The 18,945-nt window shown below is 40.1% G+C and overlaps 1 protein-coding gene across 1 annotated transcript in view; it reads right to left on the reverse strand.

The window, feature by feature from the left end:
- BMT2 (base methyltransferase of 25S rRNA 2 homolog) overlaps positions 1-17,284 on the reverse strand; it is a 36,854-nt gene extending 19,570 nt beyond the window's left edge. The window contains exons 1-2 of the mRNA XM_063323194.1: positions 17,085-17,284; positions 4,210-4,351 (exon numbers count right to left, since the gene is read on the reverse strand). Of these exons, the coding sequence (XP_063179264.1) occupies positions 4,210-4,351; positions 17,085-17,253 (311 nt within the window). The 5' untranslated portion in view covers positions 17,254-17,284. The remainder of the gene's footprint in view (positions 1-4,209; positions 4,352-17,084) is intronic.
- Between the last annotated feature and the right edge of the window lie 1,661 nt (positions 17,285-18,945).

Here is an 18,945-nt window from a genome sequence, read left to right on the forward strand (position 1 = left end):
AGACCCAAACAGGATGAGCTTTCCAGGTCTAGCAGAGACGTGTTATTCTCAAAGATCCTGTAAGAGATCACTCTGGCTTCTCTTCTTTTGACTAGAGAGTTTCAGTTAGTTTTTAGAAAAAAAAAAAACACACAAGGCTTTTGTGGAAAAAAATAGAAGATTTTTGATCATTTCTTCATCTTTCTTGGAGTTAAGCTACTGTTTGTTTTGGGTTTTTTTTTGTTTGTTTGTTTTTGTTTTTTTTTAAAGTGCAGTGGCCAAGGTGATGTTTTGGCTAAGAGCAATGCTAAATAAAGTTGAGAAGTACTTTATGTATCTTGTGGACAATCTAATTAACACACTCCAGTATGTTATTTGCCTTTATTGCAAAAGCACCACATGACTGTTTCATATTCAGCTTGTGGCCTGCTACAGAATCCAAATGCTTTTCCAGAAGACTGACACAACCAATTACTCTCTGGACTGTATTTGTATAATTGATAATATCTGGTATAGTTAACAACACTGTTAATTTTAATCCTGCTCCCAGAGTGACAGTTCTTTTCTGTTTGATCTCATTTGCAAATTTAATAAATAAGACTTTATTCTAGCAGATTGCTAATGAAAATATTGATTAGTAATGGATACAGGGACAGACACTGACAGAGTCCTCCTCAATAATTCACATATTTAAGATAAACCTCTAACATCTATTCTTTGCAAGTTTCTCCAAACAGTTCTGCACTCACCTGACAGTAACTTCATCCAAGTCCGTGTTTCTTGAGTTTACTCATGGAAGTCAAAAGACTTTAAAAAGGTGCAGATCTAAATAGTGCTTTGTCACGATGGTAATTTTTATTTAGAAGTTCAGATTTTGGTTTTTGTTATTTAAAAAAAATTGCCAAGTCAACACAAGTCTTAACACTGATGCAAAAGCAACAGAAAGAAGCAAACCTGCTGGTCTATCTTATTTTGTTTTAACTAGAACCAGAACAGGCTGGCATTTGTTGTCCATGCAGAGGTTCACCAGCCTACCTATGCCAGCAAAAAAATCAAGAGTTAGGATAACTATTCACGATAAACATCATCTTACCCCATTTTGGTTTAAGTTTTGTGTTGTAAAATAAGTGAAATGAAAGAGAAACAAAAATATTAGTTTCCAAATACCATTCGCTACTGTATTCAGTTTTCTAAAGATTTAAAAAGAACGTTAAAGGAAGGACAGTTGAGTGTTGCAGGCTTTTTACACCACCACTCAGGGGATCATTAAACTACATCTGGAAGGGGCAAAGTTTCAATCCCTCTTCCCCTCCTGGCTCCACCGCCAGCTAACAGATGTCTAATGTTGCACTGAAACAATAAGTAAAACTGTCACTATACAATGCAACATATGGTCATCAGCACAATCTATCATGCACTGCTTTCCATCCTCTATAGCTTCTAAAGTCTGGATGTGTCCTTGTTTAAATCAAGAAATAATGAAGTAAAATAAAAATAAGTTTTATGTCACCTGGTTTAAAAATTAATGTCAGAATAAGCATTTTTCCAGTGACTTCAACTAAATAGATAGAAAGGCTTTCGAAAGGGGAACCCTGCAAGAAATTTTTTATTCTCAATCCTGAGACATACACATGGCTTCTCTAGTGGTTATTCTGCATTCTCTGATTTACTTTATCAGGTGCTTCTTTACAGGAGAATATAAGAAAAATGAAGGTAAGGTTTTTAAAAAACAAAACAACACACAAAGAACTTCTTTTAACTAGTGGAAAAAAACACTTCTCAGTTTCAGATCTCGAAAAAGATATTTCTTCAAAGAAAAACAAAAAAGCCTAGACTATCCTTTCTTCAGAAGGGACACACCAGTGGTTCCCAAGTATTTTCAGCATTCCACTCCCAAATTAAACTTTATCCAATACATCAGCTACCTTCCTGCTGTCATGGTGACACAGTTAAAGCACTGAGCAAAAGCTTTCAGTGAAGTCTCATGCAAGTCAAGTTCTCTTGTATGCAATTATGCACCCAGAGACAAGGGGTAGCAGCAGCAATAGGACCTGCCATCTGTCTGGCACACCTCTTGGCCCGTTGAGAGGGAACAAAAAACTGCAGAACACACACAGTCAATCCAATATGTTCTGGTATCTATCCATCCAGGCCCGGGTTTAATCCGAGACACACAAAAGAGAAAAGCACACCTCTTTTTCTACTGATGTAAAACTCCTGACCCCTTGGCTTTGCAAACTGAAAAGGTATGTGCTTTAACTAAAGCTTTATACTGAGACAGAGCATTTTAATGTCTCTTGCTAGGTGGATTCTCTTCTCAATACGAGTTCATGCTGCAAAGCCCGAACTGGACATTTAAATAAATGTCTTGTAGGAACAACAAAAAGAAAACAAGCGAGACACAAACAACTTGAATGCACAGGCCATCAACTGTCCACAAGGAACATTATCCTGTCCTACAAGCTAAGGGAATACCATTCAGCTGAAGTTACTTTCAAGTAAGTGCATACCGCTCTGTTGAAAAAAGTTTCACACATTATTTGACAATCAAATTGTAAGAAAATATCGAGCAATATTCTATGGGAGTCTGTCCTGGGTCCAGTACAATTAGTACTTTCACAGATAACCTGAACACTGGGAACAGCCAGTACTGCTCTTAACTGATCCGTGAACTATGCCGAGGGGGGAAGGGGAGATACTGCAAGAAATCACAGTATTAGAATTCAATATGATTCAAAAGAATGTAATTTAGTAAAGAGAAGTACATATATCAGCATTTCCACAGAAGTAATAAATAGCACCAATACAACAAAACAACTATCAACTGAGGAAGCCTATAAAAGAGAAATGGGGAGTTGGGGATTACAAGTGAGCACAAATCAATGTCCACACCAATACAAAAAAAACTCACGAAAAACCCACCAAACAAGGTCAGCAGCGTAACAAAAGTTTACTACAGCCTCAACAGTATTTCTTCATTTTATTTATCCCTGGCAAGAACAGGGGAATGCCGTGTCCCTTTTTAGGGGGTAGTTCTTTCCAATTGATTCACCTCACTTGTAACTAGGATAAAGATACACAAAACATGTCCAGAAAAGGATCTATAGAGAAACACTTAACTATTTTGGAGGGTGGGGGATGTTAAGCTAAAGGATAAAAGATTGATATGTAAAGGAATTATTTTCAAGTATTTAAGAGTCTGTTGTAGGGAAAAAGCAAATGAGCTTACTATTACTTGCTACATTTCCAGAAGCCACAGAACAGTTCAAGTTGACACCAAAAAGTACCCTAGATCAACTGTTTCACAGTTGTTCCCCCTCCTTTTTTTTTTTTTTTTTTTAAATGGGCTCAAAGACCCATATAATTACTTTAAATTTAGTGACACCATGCCTGCTTCTCTTTGCTGTGTTTTGCTCATCACACTGCGGCACTCACCTGCAGAACCTACAGACTGGCACACAATGTCACTTTTCGCCTGTCTAAAGTCATACCCAAAGGGTGGACCATTGATAAATTCTCTTCCCTGGTAGATTTCAACAGTATTTTGTTTTATTCAGCTGTACAGGTTCCATGGTATGCCTTGGATGCCAACTGTATGCATGAATCCTGAGTGACCAACATTTCTCCTCTTTTAGGAGTTTATCTTCTTCAAGGATTGAAACAGTCTAGCCAAACTCACTTCGCAACTTTACTATTAGGACAGCCCAATAAAAATTAGATACTTATGACAGGAATTTTAAAATTTAAAATCCATTTAAAACAAGTTTCACAGAGGTTAAAGTCAAGATTAAGACTTGAAAATTAAGCAGCAGAGATTTGCATTTAGAGATCAAACACAATTATACGCACAAATCAAACCAAAGCCCTGAAAACGAAACTTTAGCTACACTCACTGTATATGTTCAGTTTAGGTTCAGACAAACCGATAGAAAATGACTTCAGAGGTTTACTTGCAAACAGCCTCAGTATTCGAGGGGAAAAAAAAAAAAAAAGGTGTTTGATGAAGATACTTAAAAAAAGGGCCACCTTATAACAAAACACTTCATAAGCTATATTTTCTTGGTAAGTTGGAACACTAAGAAGGTACTTATTTTAGGAAGCAATAAATCATTAACATGCTATAGAACAAATCTTTAAAACCGGCAAAAAAACCCCACACTTAAGACTTGTCTTATAAGTAACTGTGAGTAGAAGTGGGCAATTGCATCTTTCAAATACATTAAGATTTACCTGCAACACCATTCAATTCGGCCTTCCCCTTCACAAGTTTTTGCCCAGTGATTATCGGCAAGGTTTTTCATTGCCACAGCATATTCACACAGAGTTTCCTCATCCTCACAGTGCTCACGCCAGATCTTATCAAAGTCTCCCACTAAACAAAACAACAACAAAAAAAATTGCACATTAGATACAAAGTGTCTCATTATCTCCATGGCAAAATCCCCATCTTCCAATTAAAAGACGTTACATAACGAACCCAGAGATTACTTTACCTGCACATAACAAAAACAAGGTCCCCTTTCCCTAGTCGAACACAAAATTCCAGGTCTTGGAGAAGGAAGGGACTATCAGATACTTGAGAAACTAGCAGTATTCTCAGTATACTGATTTTGTTCAGTTTGTCCTGTGAAATTCAAGTCCCTGGGAAGTTTTGCTTTCAGATTTCTGTCCATGAGCATTAACATGACAAACATTTTAGAAATGAAACAATAAAAGATTTCCTAGTAGCAGTCATGTTCATGGCAAATACTGTGGATGATATTACATGTCAGAAAGAAAGTTTAACCCAGAATACAGATTTCTTTGGATATAGTGGAAAAGGAATTCACGCCATCACTGATGTCTGCCTGATCTTGCCAGTCTCAGTGAATTAGCTTCTAGGCAAAAGTACTGGGGGGCGGGGAATCAAACTGACCACAGTCAGGAAGTCACAGATAAAATCGTCTGCTGATCTCCAAGGACAGATTTATTTCCATGCTCCTCATCTTGCTAAAAAGAAGTCTTGCAGGTTAAATTCTGGCACTTCAAAGTAATTAAACATGATGATTTTCCCTCTTTTGCTGCTAAATATCCACTTCTTCTAGCTTGCTTTACATAATGTACTGCTAAACAAAATGCTGGTCGTGGCTAACCACAATTCCTATCGCAAGAAAACCCTTGGTATACCTTACTAAAAGGACATTTCTGCCCTAGGAAAGAAAAATACATACTCACTGGTATGATCTTCACTAATTCCTTTTGTGTTTCTTCATCACAAATGTGTGCACACACCTAGTATAAATATATATAAGTCTGTTGAATAAAAGTTACCTACTGATTTTGCACCTACAAGCCGATCAGCTAACAAGTTTTCAAGAGCAGAGCTTTGACTCTAAGCTTAGACTCCGACAACTAACACATTTACACAACATGGTTCCAGAAAGTTTTTGTAGCACCCTTTGTATTACCAAAAAAATGTTTAAAAACTGTATCAAGCATAAGCTAACTAATATCTGCTAAAGCCTGGAACTAGCCTACAGCATGACCTGTCCTCATATCACTAAAAGATTTCTGTTTGTAACCCACTTAGGGCAATTTCTTTGATGTGCTCTGTTTCAATTAGCAGGAAATAACTAACAGATTTCTTCCAGTGGCAACTTTTTCCATCCCCCTCTCCCTCCATGTGTGCAAAGCAGTGCACCTTCACCTCCACCTCACCTGTCCTTCAATTACAGCAAGACTGAGTATGATGGACAAGTATGGATAGTTGTGTACTTAGAAGATTCAAACCAACCATCCAGGTTACTCCCTATTTAAGTTTGGCTTAGGGATGTCACAGCAATTTTCTCTTCAAAAATAATCATCTAGCACACTTGTACAATCATCAAAATGAGTCACGTTTAAAACTAGGTGTTTATACTCCCTTGTGCGAGACGGCACTTGAGATGGAAGGGAGTGGACATGATTTAGTTTTAACAAAATAGGGAAGCTATGCAAGAAATCACATATTCTGCTTGCTATTCAACAAGCATATATGAGAAAGTTACTAGACTGGACAAAAAAATACAGTATTACATTTGACTGGTATCCCTCATTATTTCCCAAATGACCCAAGTTCAGAGAGATATGCTATATAAGAAAAGGTGCTAGCATAGTCGCCAAGTGACAGCTAGAGCAGAGAAACACCCAACTCACAGGCTGGCCCCCACAGGGGTTTCTGCTAAAATCTGTGGGTCACTTTTCCAGAGCTTTCAGGAGATCCTTAAGCAGAAAAAAATCATGCAGGACAGAACACACCCTACTGACAAAAGAGAGCAAGAAATGGTATAGACAGTGTCCTACCAGCAAAGGGGGCAAAACAAGCACGACTCGTACAAATCTCTATTTCTTGTGTCAACGAAGTGCAGAACCCATACAGCAGCAAGCCAGAAAGCACTAGCCAAGTTCAAAGTGTATTCTCAAAGCAAATTAATTCTGGTGCAATTTAGATAAAATTTCATAGTTTCTCTGCCACCATATTCTGAATCTTACTGCATGCTCCAGACAACTGTGAAATGCTCAAATGACCTGCAGTTGCTAAAGTTTTGTTTGAAGAACAGCTAATTACAAAGGAAAAAAGCAAACGACTGAACACTTACTGAGGGAAAACATCACAAATACAAAATCCCAAGTTTAGCACTGTTCTTCTTTTAGCCCATTACTTCATTCGGTCTATTCTTAAGCAATTATTCTATTTCCAAATACCATTTTTCTTTAAAACTTAAGAAATATGACAGATGAGGAAGAAGAAACATGCAGAGAGCAGATATTCTTAACTAGCCAGTCCTTTCTTAAAGCAAAGTAGCAATGCCTCCTAACGCTGAATTTTGCTCTCATAGCAACTCTTCTTGTTTCCTTCTGAACAAGGCAGATTTGCAGTTCTCTCTGGAAGTCAGAGGAGGGTCAAAAGAGTCCACAGATAAGGGATCCTAAATTTAGATATATAGCAACAGACCTGGAGCTGACTACCAGCACTCTGAGACATGAACTTTGGGTTACAACAGAGCTGCCTACAACAGCAACAGCTTCTTGGCACTGAGCTGACAAGAAAATAAAGCAGAATGATACAGACTATTAAGAGCGACATGCAGAACAAAAGCGAAAAATTAATCACAGAGTAATTCCGTCACACATCCTATATCAAGTCAATTCTGCATGCACTTCTGCTTTGTTTTCATCTACCAATGCAGCAGGTCTAGAGATAGAGAACATGGCAACATGGGACAGATAGAGCACAGCTTCTGTATGAGGAACACCTAAACAGAGGCCAGAAAAAGGCAGTTGAAAGCAGGAAAGGACACACCTCCACAAGATCATGAATGAGAGAGGAAAGGTAAATATGGAACAACTTCTGGTTGTTTTAAGAGTAGGAGACATTCAGGAAAAGCATAAAAAGACAGCTTCAAAGCAAAAACCAAAAAAGTTATTTCTTCACAAAATGTATAATTAAGCTTAAAGTTCATGTAGCTGGGCAAACTAATGGAAGAAAATCCATGACAAATTCCATATTCGAAGATGCAAATTCAGTAGCTCCTAGACCATGAAATCACTGAAAGACTGAACGGTAACCAACCATACAGTGACACGCCAGCAGCACTTCTGATATATTCTTGTCTCAGCATCTGCTGTTGACCCACTTGTCAATACTGTGTTTGATATGATACCCATTTATCTGCCCTTTCATTAATGTAAGCTCCAAAACAACTGCAGACGAAGGGTTTTCTTAAGACACTGGCACCATTGTGCAGGGACTTTTAAAGACGCATCTGAGGTCCAGTTTCCCTTGACCAAGTACCATGATAGTAAGTTAGTTGTTCTGGGCTTTCCCCCCCCGCATTCTTCTCCAGGGTGAGCTTTGAGCAGGCACAGACAGGCACACTGGATTTACAGGAACTTTAATTCCAGAATCATGCTCCAATACTGAATTAAAAACGCAAATAATGCTTCCTACCTGTTGAGATTTTGAGGTAGTGACTACAACAGGTCGTCCGCTATCCAATTTCAAACTGATGCCCAGAACAGAGTAGAGATACGTATTAAATTTTTCAAGCAATACTTTATAATCCACTGTGTATTAATTTTTCAAACAATACGTTATAATCCCTGTGCAAATACTGCATTAACTCTAGTGGAGTTAAACATTTATTTATGAATCATTGCTTGTGTAACCAAAAAGGCAGTAAAATAGGCAGGAAGGTTTTGCCTCAAAACTAATGGTTTAAACTAAAGAAATAAGATAAATAAAATCTTCTGTTAAGCAATCAATGATGCTGTAAATTAAATAGAAGTTTGTGGTAGGCTAATATAAACGAATAAATAAAAGTGTCTTGCATGTTTGATCACATCTTAAAGTTAATATTTGATTTTGTCCATTAAAGTTTTCAGCTCACATACGCATGACCATATCATAACATAAAGTTTAAGGCTACTGGACACTCTTACTATAGATGTAGATATCACCTTTTATGTGATTTAAACCATGGTTTGAGCACTTACTCTTCAGAGATCTTCGTAGCTCCTTGGATCTCCACCAAGGAACCAATTAGGCCAACATCCAGCTGAAAAGTGTGATAGGCAACACTGGCTCATAACAGGGGTTTCACATACCTCTCAAATCACTTCAGTGGCAGTATTTTAAAATTATTTAATGTTTTCTCTCTTTTCTATCCAGAATTGTCTAGAAAATAAATAAATTACCTACTCTTCACTTTGAAGATTAACTATTCCTTTAAAAACAAAAAAGCCCAAAGCCCACCTCTTTCTAGCAATTCTGTCAGTAAACAAATGACCGTCCAACTTGTACGTTCTTTGTAACACAGTCCTGACTAATGCAATAATAAAAATCCAATACTCTTTACCTAGAAGAGATGAACCCCTCCAAATAATTTCCACCCACATTAATATTGCCTGCAAAAAGCCAAATCATATCCCCAAACTCAACCACAGAGTAATCAGCAGTTGCTGAATCCTGTTACAAACAGAACAGGTCAGGCATGTAGAAGTTATTTTTAAATGATCCTAATTACTAGATAATTTTAATTGTTTAACAGCAATAGAGACCTAACGTTAGCTGTAAGTTTCAACAACTGAAAACATTTTTAATAAAGAAGAATCATACGAGCTCATTTCACATTTATTTACAAGATCTCACCAAAGGTTCCCAGAACAGCGTGAGAAGAGCAGGTTTGCCACTCTTGGTGGGACAATCCCACACCTTAACTGTTCTCTCCTGGCAGTCCATTTTTAAGAACAAAAACCCAGCTGTCTTGCATACTATTTTTTGTTTGGTTTTGTTTTTAAAAGACATTTCTTTCTAGAGTGTTAAATGGAACTGTCATTTAAGGTATGTTTATGAAATAAATAGAAAAATTAATTAGTCAATTATTCTTGAACTTCCAACAGAACAAATTATATTAATTGGTATTTTAAACAAAACACAATCCTCTGTATATAAAAGAAACAGAGCTCAGTTTTGCTAAAGGCAGTATTTTTCATTTTGGGATGGGATAAAACCCCAAACAACTTATTTGAATCATTCTATTTTATCAGGCAATAAAATATTTAAGCCATATAGAATTAGAAAATACTATTACATCCACCAGACAAGTTTTCTAACTACTATTTTCCTTAATTCCATCAGTGCTCTTCAGAAAAAAAGTGCAGTCATCTCTGACAATCTCAAAAACAAGTATGAAATTCTTCATCCATCACCGAACCAGATTTTGCATCCCAAAATTTAACTAACACCATGCACTTAAGCTTCAGGTAGATGCAATGCGGGTTTAGGTCTTAATCAACAACTCCCCTCAAAAGAAACAGTTTTTTAATATTTGAAGAAAACTGGAATTAGAACAGCCATTATTTCCTTCTGGAAAACCACAATTTGCTGAATTCAAAGTGGGGGGAAAAAGGGAAAAAGAACAAGAACAGATAGGGGGGGAAAAAAAGGCAAGCAAGGGTTTAAGAGTTTGAAGTCTTGGCTACCTACATGCTGATATAAATTGGTAACATAAAAAACCAGATTCAATCCACTCCCTTTTTCAACAGTTCTATTTAAGAGCTCACTGCCTTCCTACGTACACCTTTGATGGCCCTGGTAGAGGAGAAAACAAGCTCAATAAATTGACAAATAATGAAAGCCAGAAGCAAAAGTGACACATTCATATTTGTGCAATAGTTATTAATAAAGCTCTTTGAATTGCTCATTGTAAGAAGCAAACCTATCCCCACAATTAACAAGCGCCCATGACAATACTGGGTAACTTCAGATGACAGGCTGCTGGCCATAGCAACGCCTAGCAAGATCTTTGAGCTTTCTTTTTTGTTGTTGATGGCAATGCACTGTGGAATGAAAAAAATCCATCTCATTTTTAGCCTCTTAAGACCTCCTCTCACTTGCTTCTACAACATGCTAAACAGTAAATGTGAAAAGCAACTCTACACTGTCCACTAGGCTACAGCTGAAATCAAATTCCTATGAATATCCAACAAAATTTCCTCATTAACAGTGACTTGTCAGCTGAAATTTAGCTGTACTACTAAATGTTGGGATACTGTGACAATGATTAATAAAATTACATGAGGAATGCCAACTAATGCTACGCTATTTACACTTTTCAATGTATCCAAGATAAACTAGAAACTTACCAAACATCTGTCTTACTAAAAACCAGTATTTCTTGTGAAAGACATTAGGTATTTTTGGCTTCACTGTTTTCCAATTTTATATGTCTAAATAGATAACATGAACTTCAACTCGGGCAAAGTTCAAGCAATCAGAGCTAATATTTTCCTTCTCTTGTCTGACTAGTGTTTGCTTTACCATTCTTAGGATTTACCTGAAATATTCCACAATAAAATCTTAAAAAAGAAAACGAACAAAGTGGAAGAACCTCATTTTCTCTAACTTATCTCAATATCAGTGTTCCTCCCTTCTACTCACATAGAAAGGATCCATTTGGCCAAATACGGATTTCTACGTATGACCTGTCAGGTAAACTTCCTATCTATCTGTTTACACTAGACTCCCAGGGTACAATTCATCTGCTACGTAGAGCATCTACTGGAGGTCAGCTTACATCACCCTGAAGAATGATCGGTGTTTCCAATCTGCTATAAATCTCCGATGGCTGTCACGCAAACAGTGGGGAGCCTATATGCGATAGTTTAAGCAATTACTGCCCCCAGGTGTTGGACCTACTCTATGGGAAACTATCACCCCTCTCTCCTCTTCCCCAAACCTGACTTTCTGGGACAGACTACGTGCTGCACCTCAATGACACCCATGCAGAGATTAACAGAAACTACTGAGTTTGGCAGATCTGTGCAAACACAGGAGCAAGTAAATCGGCAGCAGCTGAGGCACAGGCACAGATTTCATTACACTGACCCTGCAACACCATTTTCCCCACAAAGGCAGTTAATGGAGCTAGGAAGGAGGTTACATATAGCGTTCAGTGCATGCAAGTCTGTGCTGTAGCCACTGGGCATGCAAAATTTGTGGACTAAATAAATGATAGCAACGATTTTATTAGTTAAATCCCCCAAACTATAAAATGTTATGGGATTTCTAATGGAAGTTTCACTGCAAAAGTGTGGTGTGCAAACTGTAAGGAGAAGCGTATCTTAACGCCTATGTCATAAAATAGCATCAACTTTAATTTTTAATGAAACAGTATTTAGTTTCTGTTGCTTGAAAATGTAACAATTAGTGTTCCCAAATGTTTACCTCCTTCAAGAAATTAATCCAAGTGGGGAAAGACAAATGGGAGATCTAAAATATAACTGGTTTGCTGTGTAGAAATAAACCTAAGTTTTCAACAAAAAACAGTAACAACTGTTAACTTATCATGTAGAGTTAGTGACAAAGTTTTCCTGTCCTGTGAAAAATGCCACTATTGCAAAATGTTTCCTGTTTCACATCAGGAAGAACTTAAGCTCTGTCAAGGTTTTTCATGAAAAACATGAGAGGAAGAGACCATAAAGTAACTGACTTCAGAACGACTCGTCTCACATGAATGTCTAAACCACTCACCTACTCAGACTACTTATTGTTGTCAGGCAGCGTTCTGTAAATTCTTCCTAATTTTCTGTATGTGAAAAAACTCTTAATAAAGTTATTACTCATTTCTTTGATGTTTCGACAAATCTTTCTTTTAATGAATCAAACTACCACCTATCAGTTTTTGTAATACAATATCTAGTATCAGGCCAAACATCAGTTCTGTGTGATTCCACGCCTGAACAGTGTGGAAGGAGAAACAAAACACACAGCAAAATATTTCATAAAATACCTTTACGGATACCTCAGCAATTTTTTTCCACTTGTACTCAATACAGGACTTCCATGGAGAAGAAGAGGGTCTTCCAAATCATTTTTCCAGACTACATATATAACAATCTATATAACTGAATCATGCTGCGTAGAAAATGTTTACTTGATAAATACAGCTCTACATGACTATAAAGGTAGCAAACAACTCAGGAAAAAAAAAAAAGGCTGCCTCTGTACCAGGGGAGGGATTTTTATCATAGTAAATATTAACCCTACTTGGCTGCAACAAGCATCTGAAAGCAAACAAGTAAAGCAAAACATATATAAAACAAAAAAAACCCCAACATAGCAGATGTTCAATATATCATGTTTATTTCCCTATGAACCACTAAATCTGCTTTAACAAGGCTGTCTGTCAGGCCTGACAGACATCAGTGTACATGCAATATATGGAACATATAAGCATATATGCAACAAAGATGACGTGTTCTAGCCTATGGCTGCAGGTGCCCAAAAGATGCATAGTGGAAAATCCTGTAAAATCTGGGGTCACCTACCGTACCGGGCAACAGAACCAAGGGCAAAAGACTAAATGAGAATTTTTTTTTTTTTCCCCCCTTTGCCATACCGAAACAGGCTAGTAGGAAAAGACCAGATTCAGGTTTCGTAATTTCCATACTTTCTAAGTGCTTGTCTCAAGCATGCAGAACCCTGAAGTTTCTCATAAGCGAATAGCCGAGCACTTGAGAGCTGTTGTTTCAGCTTTTGGATTTTACCCTGGTCTGTAAGGTAATTAAGATTAAACTAATCCATTTGGACAGGAAACAGAAGTAAAACTTCAGAAAAACAGCAGCTTTATGCTAATGAGGTACGCTCCTAAGTGAACACGTTACAGCTTAGTGTGTTTTGTTCTCACTTAAGAATGTTTCCTTCATGAAAACGGAATTTATAGGCTAACCTGAGGAATGATGTGCATTTTTAGGAACCACTAGACAGGTTTTCTTTGTCTCTATCACTGACTTAAAGTAGTCCGAAACCACTTACTAACAATTAGATAATTTAGTTGACGCATTCAGTGTGGACAAGGATCGATCACCTTAATTAAAAAATACACTTTTTTTCTTCACACTAAAAAACCCACACTCATTTGTTAAGCTTAATTAAACCATTCTAAATATATACTACATTTTAAATATATAATACTACCTTAGCATCCACCATCCAGTGGTGGTGGTGGTGGGGAAGCGTATCCTGCAATCACAAAATAACAAATGTGCCACGGCATTTACAGTTACCTACTACCTCTCTATATTTACTAATTAACAACAGGGAGGGTGTAAGGGGAAGGGAAGGAAATTGAAAAGGATGAAAAGAAAAGGAGATAAAAAAGGGAGGAAAATACAAATATTCACACTAGGAAGTCACACTAGATTAATAATATCCCCAAAACAGGAAAAAGTAATACAGTAAAAAGTTAAAACAAAAAATGCAGTTCAATGCTAACTTAAAGTTTAAGCTTAACCATTTTGAAGATGGCAAATATTTGTCATAAATACATTGGCACACTCTTGGGACTATGATATGACATGAGCTACAGTACAGAAGTAAAGCCAAAATCCATCCACCATACTTAAAAGTATATGTGGTTCAACAAATGCAGAAATTAAAAAAGAAGGCAAGATTCATCTCCGATGAATCTCAAGAGTTATAGTTTTTCACCAAGAAAAAAAAAAATAAAGAAATCAAACCCTTTAGATGACATGATGCTGACTAAACTTTACTCTAGTAATTCCTTCGCAACAGCAAAAAAATCATTGTGATGCATCCCTAGTTAAGAAATATTGCTTTTGCACTTTGACAAGTATGCAACTTCTTCCGAAACATGTTAGCTTGCAGTTTTGAAGCATATTGGTGCTTTTCCACTGTCTCATCTTCATAAAAGAGGGGAACCATTGTGGAAAATGAAACAAAGTGATAACAATGGTGCCAGTTATAAGCAAGTCAGATAATACACTGGCTTGCCTTTTACAATTGCTCATTGAAACTCAAGACTTGCTAACATCAGCAAGGCAAATGAATTCTCAAAGAAATCAGCTTATTAAAATCAAGCCTGTATAACTTCTATCAACAAACATCTCAGTGTCGCAAGGACGCATATATTTCCCTTCAACAATTCTAACAGAAGAGAGTAACTTAAGATCGTATTACAATACCAAAGGCTTTCTTAGACTTATTCACCCTATGCAAGCTTTCAGAGGATACTCAACATGCTTTTGCCTCTACCAACAAAATTAATAAGCAATTCTATTTTATTATCTACAAACAAAGCACTGAAGTCCACGCAACAGCAATTCTAGTACTGTTTGCTTATTTATATAAAATAGGAAAGTTTTGTAGAACTCTAGTAAGTGTGAGAAGAGGCGAAGTAAAAAAAATAAAAATAAAGATAAATTTTAAAAAGGACAATACATGATTTTGGAATAATACAGATAGCTCTGTTTCTCCTTCATATGGAGGCGGGTGCATTGCACTGGAGAGATAAGAGACTTCGCCTGTGTAACAAGCTGTAAGCATATAACCAAGGATGCATTTTTTACCTTTGCTTTTTCATACCCAAGTTATAATTCAATTCGTACTGAGAAATTACAGACGGTTTGTTGCTTTTTTACTCCTCTTTAGGAAACTGTCAACTTTGACTTTTTCAGGGTAACGTATTTGCCAGTGTCTCTGAGTATTAGAAAACAAAACAAACAAACAAAACCCCAAGAAAAGATCCTTCACAGTTCAAGCACATACTATTATTACAATTTCAGAATGACATTAAAGGCATTTAGTAAGGAGATTCTCAAGTCTGCTTTTAGAAGCATAGAGAAATGTAGGGAGAAAAACCTCCAAAAATAAAATTCTCTACTTGAAACAACCTAATATATGAAGTACTATCACTACTAATCACTAGTAACTTGTAAAGACCACCTACTATCGGATGAGCAGGTAATGGGTGGAGCTCTCCTTGTTGCACAGACTTGAGGACCTGTTTAGGTTTTAACTCTCTCCATGAAAACATACACAATGTCGCTAATTTAGAGTGACTAGAAAAATCACTGTAAATTTTCACTAACACATGATTTACAGGACATATGAAGTTAGTTAAGAGTGCTATTTGCTCTTTTGTTTAACCAATTACCCTGAACTAAAGATAAAACACAACTTACCCTTACATACTAACTTTGCTGAGAAGTAGGCTTACATAGACTTCCATGTAATTTAGGCTCTCATCTAAAAAAGAATTCAGTTGTTACAGAGATTGCTCACAGTTTTTTAGTTTAAAGTTGTCTGCCTTAATCTGCAGGCACTCTGAAATAACAGAGAAATATGAATTGCTCAAAGCTGGGCTCTTTTGGCAGGATTCAACTGCTAAAACATACTATGTTCCTTCACCTAAACGTCAGGGCAAGAAGGGAGATCCTCCCTTCAGTTTTGGCTCCACAAGGCCAAAATAAGCAGTGACTCTTGATCATTTTCTACATAGGTAGATATCTGTGCCCAAATCCCATGGACAGGCTCCCACAGAGATTTCTGAAGTCCAGAAAGCAGAATGACCTTGTTACTTCAACAGAAGTGCTATATGCGGACGTAGAGGAGAGGCAAGAACTAGTGCATCCAACAGGAAGAGTTCCCATTCTACAAGTGTCCTTCTTGAGATACGCACCAGGTCAGAAAGAGATGTGGACTCAGCGAAAGAATGAATGGATGAATTTTTTGTAACCTGTGTTATAAAGATTAGGTAGATCCTTATAATCAACCTGAAGAGGCTACAGATTTCAGCAAACAAATCTCAACTCTGACGCTCATCTGAAAGCATTTCTGGGAGATTTTAAGCATTCCTAATACCAGCCATAAGAACCTTGCATAAGGGCATTAATACTGATGACAAAGTAGATTTTTTCAAGGACTCAGAGCAATTTATTTTATAACAGCTTTTCCCAACTATTTTGCTTAGAGCTGCAGCCTGAACTATCCCTCCACGGCTGAAAGACAGGTGGCACAAACAGTTCACGAAGACCCATGCCTCTCCAAATCACCATTTAGTCGCTCTTGGCACTCATGACCTACTGTCCTCCCTGCTCCTGCAGATTCCCAGCGTGGAAAACACCGCCATACGGCTTGGAAGCTGCCTGTGGTGAAGGGCCTCGCTGTAGCTATTGGCTATGAAGTCTCACACGGCCTGGTAAGGCAGGGCCACATGGACCCATGTCCACACACAGGTGCAGCACATCTTTAGCCAAGCGCTGCATTATCCCAGGGCACCAATCCTCTTCTCCTACATCCCACGGGAAAAGCTCCTGGAGATGCGCCCTGAGCCCTCCTGAGCGACGAAGAGGTCTCCCCTGCCAAGGGCCCCAGGAAAGGCGCAGAACCTCGGCAGACCCCACCGCGGCTCCTCAGGCAGCCCCACGGCAGCGGCGCCCCGGTGGCCCGGGGAGGAGCAGGAAGCGCGCCCGGCGCTGCTCCCGGCCGCTGCTCCCAGCCACCCCCCCCCACCGCCGACACACCCCCTTCGGCAGTGGTCCGCGGCCCAGCCGGCCCGCGGCTCTCCGGCAGCGGCTGGGGGGGGGCCGGGCCTCCCCGCCGCGCCACGCCCGCGGGGGGGACACCCCGATCCGCGCCGAGCCCCCCGCGGGGGGCGGCTCCCCTCCTCCCGCCACGGCACGACGGCTCCCCGCCGGACCGCCCCCCGCCCCGTTCCGGCTCCCGCGGTGAGGGCAGCGGAGCGGGGCGGCCCGGAGGGGGCGGCCCCCTCCCCCGCGGTTACCTTCCCGGTACTTCTTGCGCAGCCGCCGGTGGACGCTCTTCACCACCCCCGACAGCTTCTCCTGCTCCAGCTTCCGCTCCTGCTCCGGGGGCGGCGGCGGCAGGAGGGGACCGGCGGCGGCGGTGGAGGCCCCGCCAGGCCGGGGCCGTGGCTGCGGAGCGGCCTCCATGGTGTTACCGCTGCTCCGCCGCGCAGCCCGGCTGAGGGGGAGGGAGGGAGGCGTGAGCGCCGGGCGCTGCGGCGGGGCGGGCATGCGCGCCGCGGGGCACGACGGGAGATGGAGTCCCTCGGCGGCAGCCAGCCTCGCCGTCCCGGGCGCCCGGCGTCCCGTCGGTGCCCTCCCTCGGCCTTGGGGGCAGGGGGTTGGCCGCACCCCGGAGGTGTGGGCTTGGTTATGCCCAGGAAAACTGTCCACCCCCCCACCTGGATCAGGTCACCCCGCGGGGCTTGGTAAACTAGGGGGAGAAATCAGGTGAAAAACACAGGAAGGGTCCCGGCGCAGCACGACTTACAGAGTCATGGAATGGTTCAGGTAGAAGGGACCTTAAAGATCATATAGTTCCAACCCCCCTGCCATGGGCAGGGACACCTCCCACTAGACCAGGCTGCTCAAAGCCCCATCCAGCCTGGCCTTGAACACTTCCAGGGATGGGGCATCCACAGCTTCCCTGGGCAACCTGTGCCAGGGCCTCACCACCCTCAGAGTGAAAAATTTCTTGCTGATGTCTGATCTAAATCTCCGCTCTTCCAGTTTGAAGCCATTATCCTTCATCCTATCTCTGCATGCCCTTGTAAAAAGTCTGTCTCCAGCTTTCCTGTAGGCCCCCTTCAGATACTGAAGGACTTCGAGGGCACAGCTGCAGCGGGGGCTCCTGTCTTCTCCCTGCGTCATCCCAGTTCACCTGCTCCCCAGGGACACCCGTGACAGATCTGGGTGTGAATCCCTCCAAAGCAGGGTGGTAACACCCATTCCCCACCTACAACAGACCTCACGGAAACAAACTGAATTCAAAATAAGGTAAAACGAACCTTGGTAGGTTGGTGTCTGTGGTGTGGACGCGGGCATTTGAAGAGCACGGTTCTGTACAGGCTTTATTCCGTCTTCATGGAGCTGCTGCTGGGCCCGTTTCTCAGCAGAGTACAGTTTCTGACATTATTTGGGTGGAAATACACTGCCGGAGAAGGAGCAAGACCTGCAGCCGGCAAAACTGCCCGTTCGAGGGGAAGAGCTTCATCTGCAGCTCTGCCCAGCTTCAACCTCTCACCAAACCCAAAGTACTTCAGCTCTCTCTTTCAGTCCTCGTTGGAAACAGGATGGACAAAACCACTCCTCACGAGATCACGGCAGGGAAATCTGCCATGAAGTTGCTTGCTTGTTTGACTTGGCCAGAAGCAGCTAATTGTCTTCTCTGAAGATGTTCAAAAACATTAAGGAGGTAATTGCGGCTGCAATTAAATCGGTGACAAATCTGACTTGGGTAGGGTCAAGATTTCATCCTAATGAGAAGTCAGTGACACATGCAACTGTGTGCAGTGGGGTGTATAACAGGTCCTCATCAGCACTCTCTCAGTCCTGCCAAAAAGATTCCACAGCTGATCACAGAGCATGGTGTCACTCTGCTTTTCCAATAAATTTTCTGAAGGTTTGGGGTTTTTTCTCAAAATACAGGAGAATTGAAATTTTTTGCTACTGACATCAGCACTAAGACAGAAAAGAGGAGTGTAGTGGTTGAGTTATTCTTTTAGTTACATTTTTCTTTTAATTTCGAAACTGGAAAAAAAAATGAGCATGTGTTAATTAAAAAAATACCACTATATATTAATTTTACTTTGACTTGGAAAACATCCAAAAATCAGCTTC

The sequence above is a fragment of the Chroicocephalus ridibundus genome, chromosome 1 (assembly GCF_963924245.1).
Source record: "Chroicocephalus ridibundus chromosome 1, bChrRid1.1, whole genome shotgun sequence".
Taxonomy (NCBI): domain Eukaryota; kingdom Metazoa; phylum Chordata; class Aves; order Charadriiformes; family Laridae; genus Chroicocephalus; species Chroicocephalus ridibundus.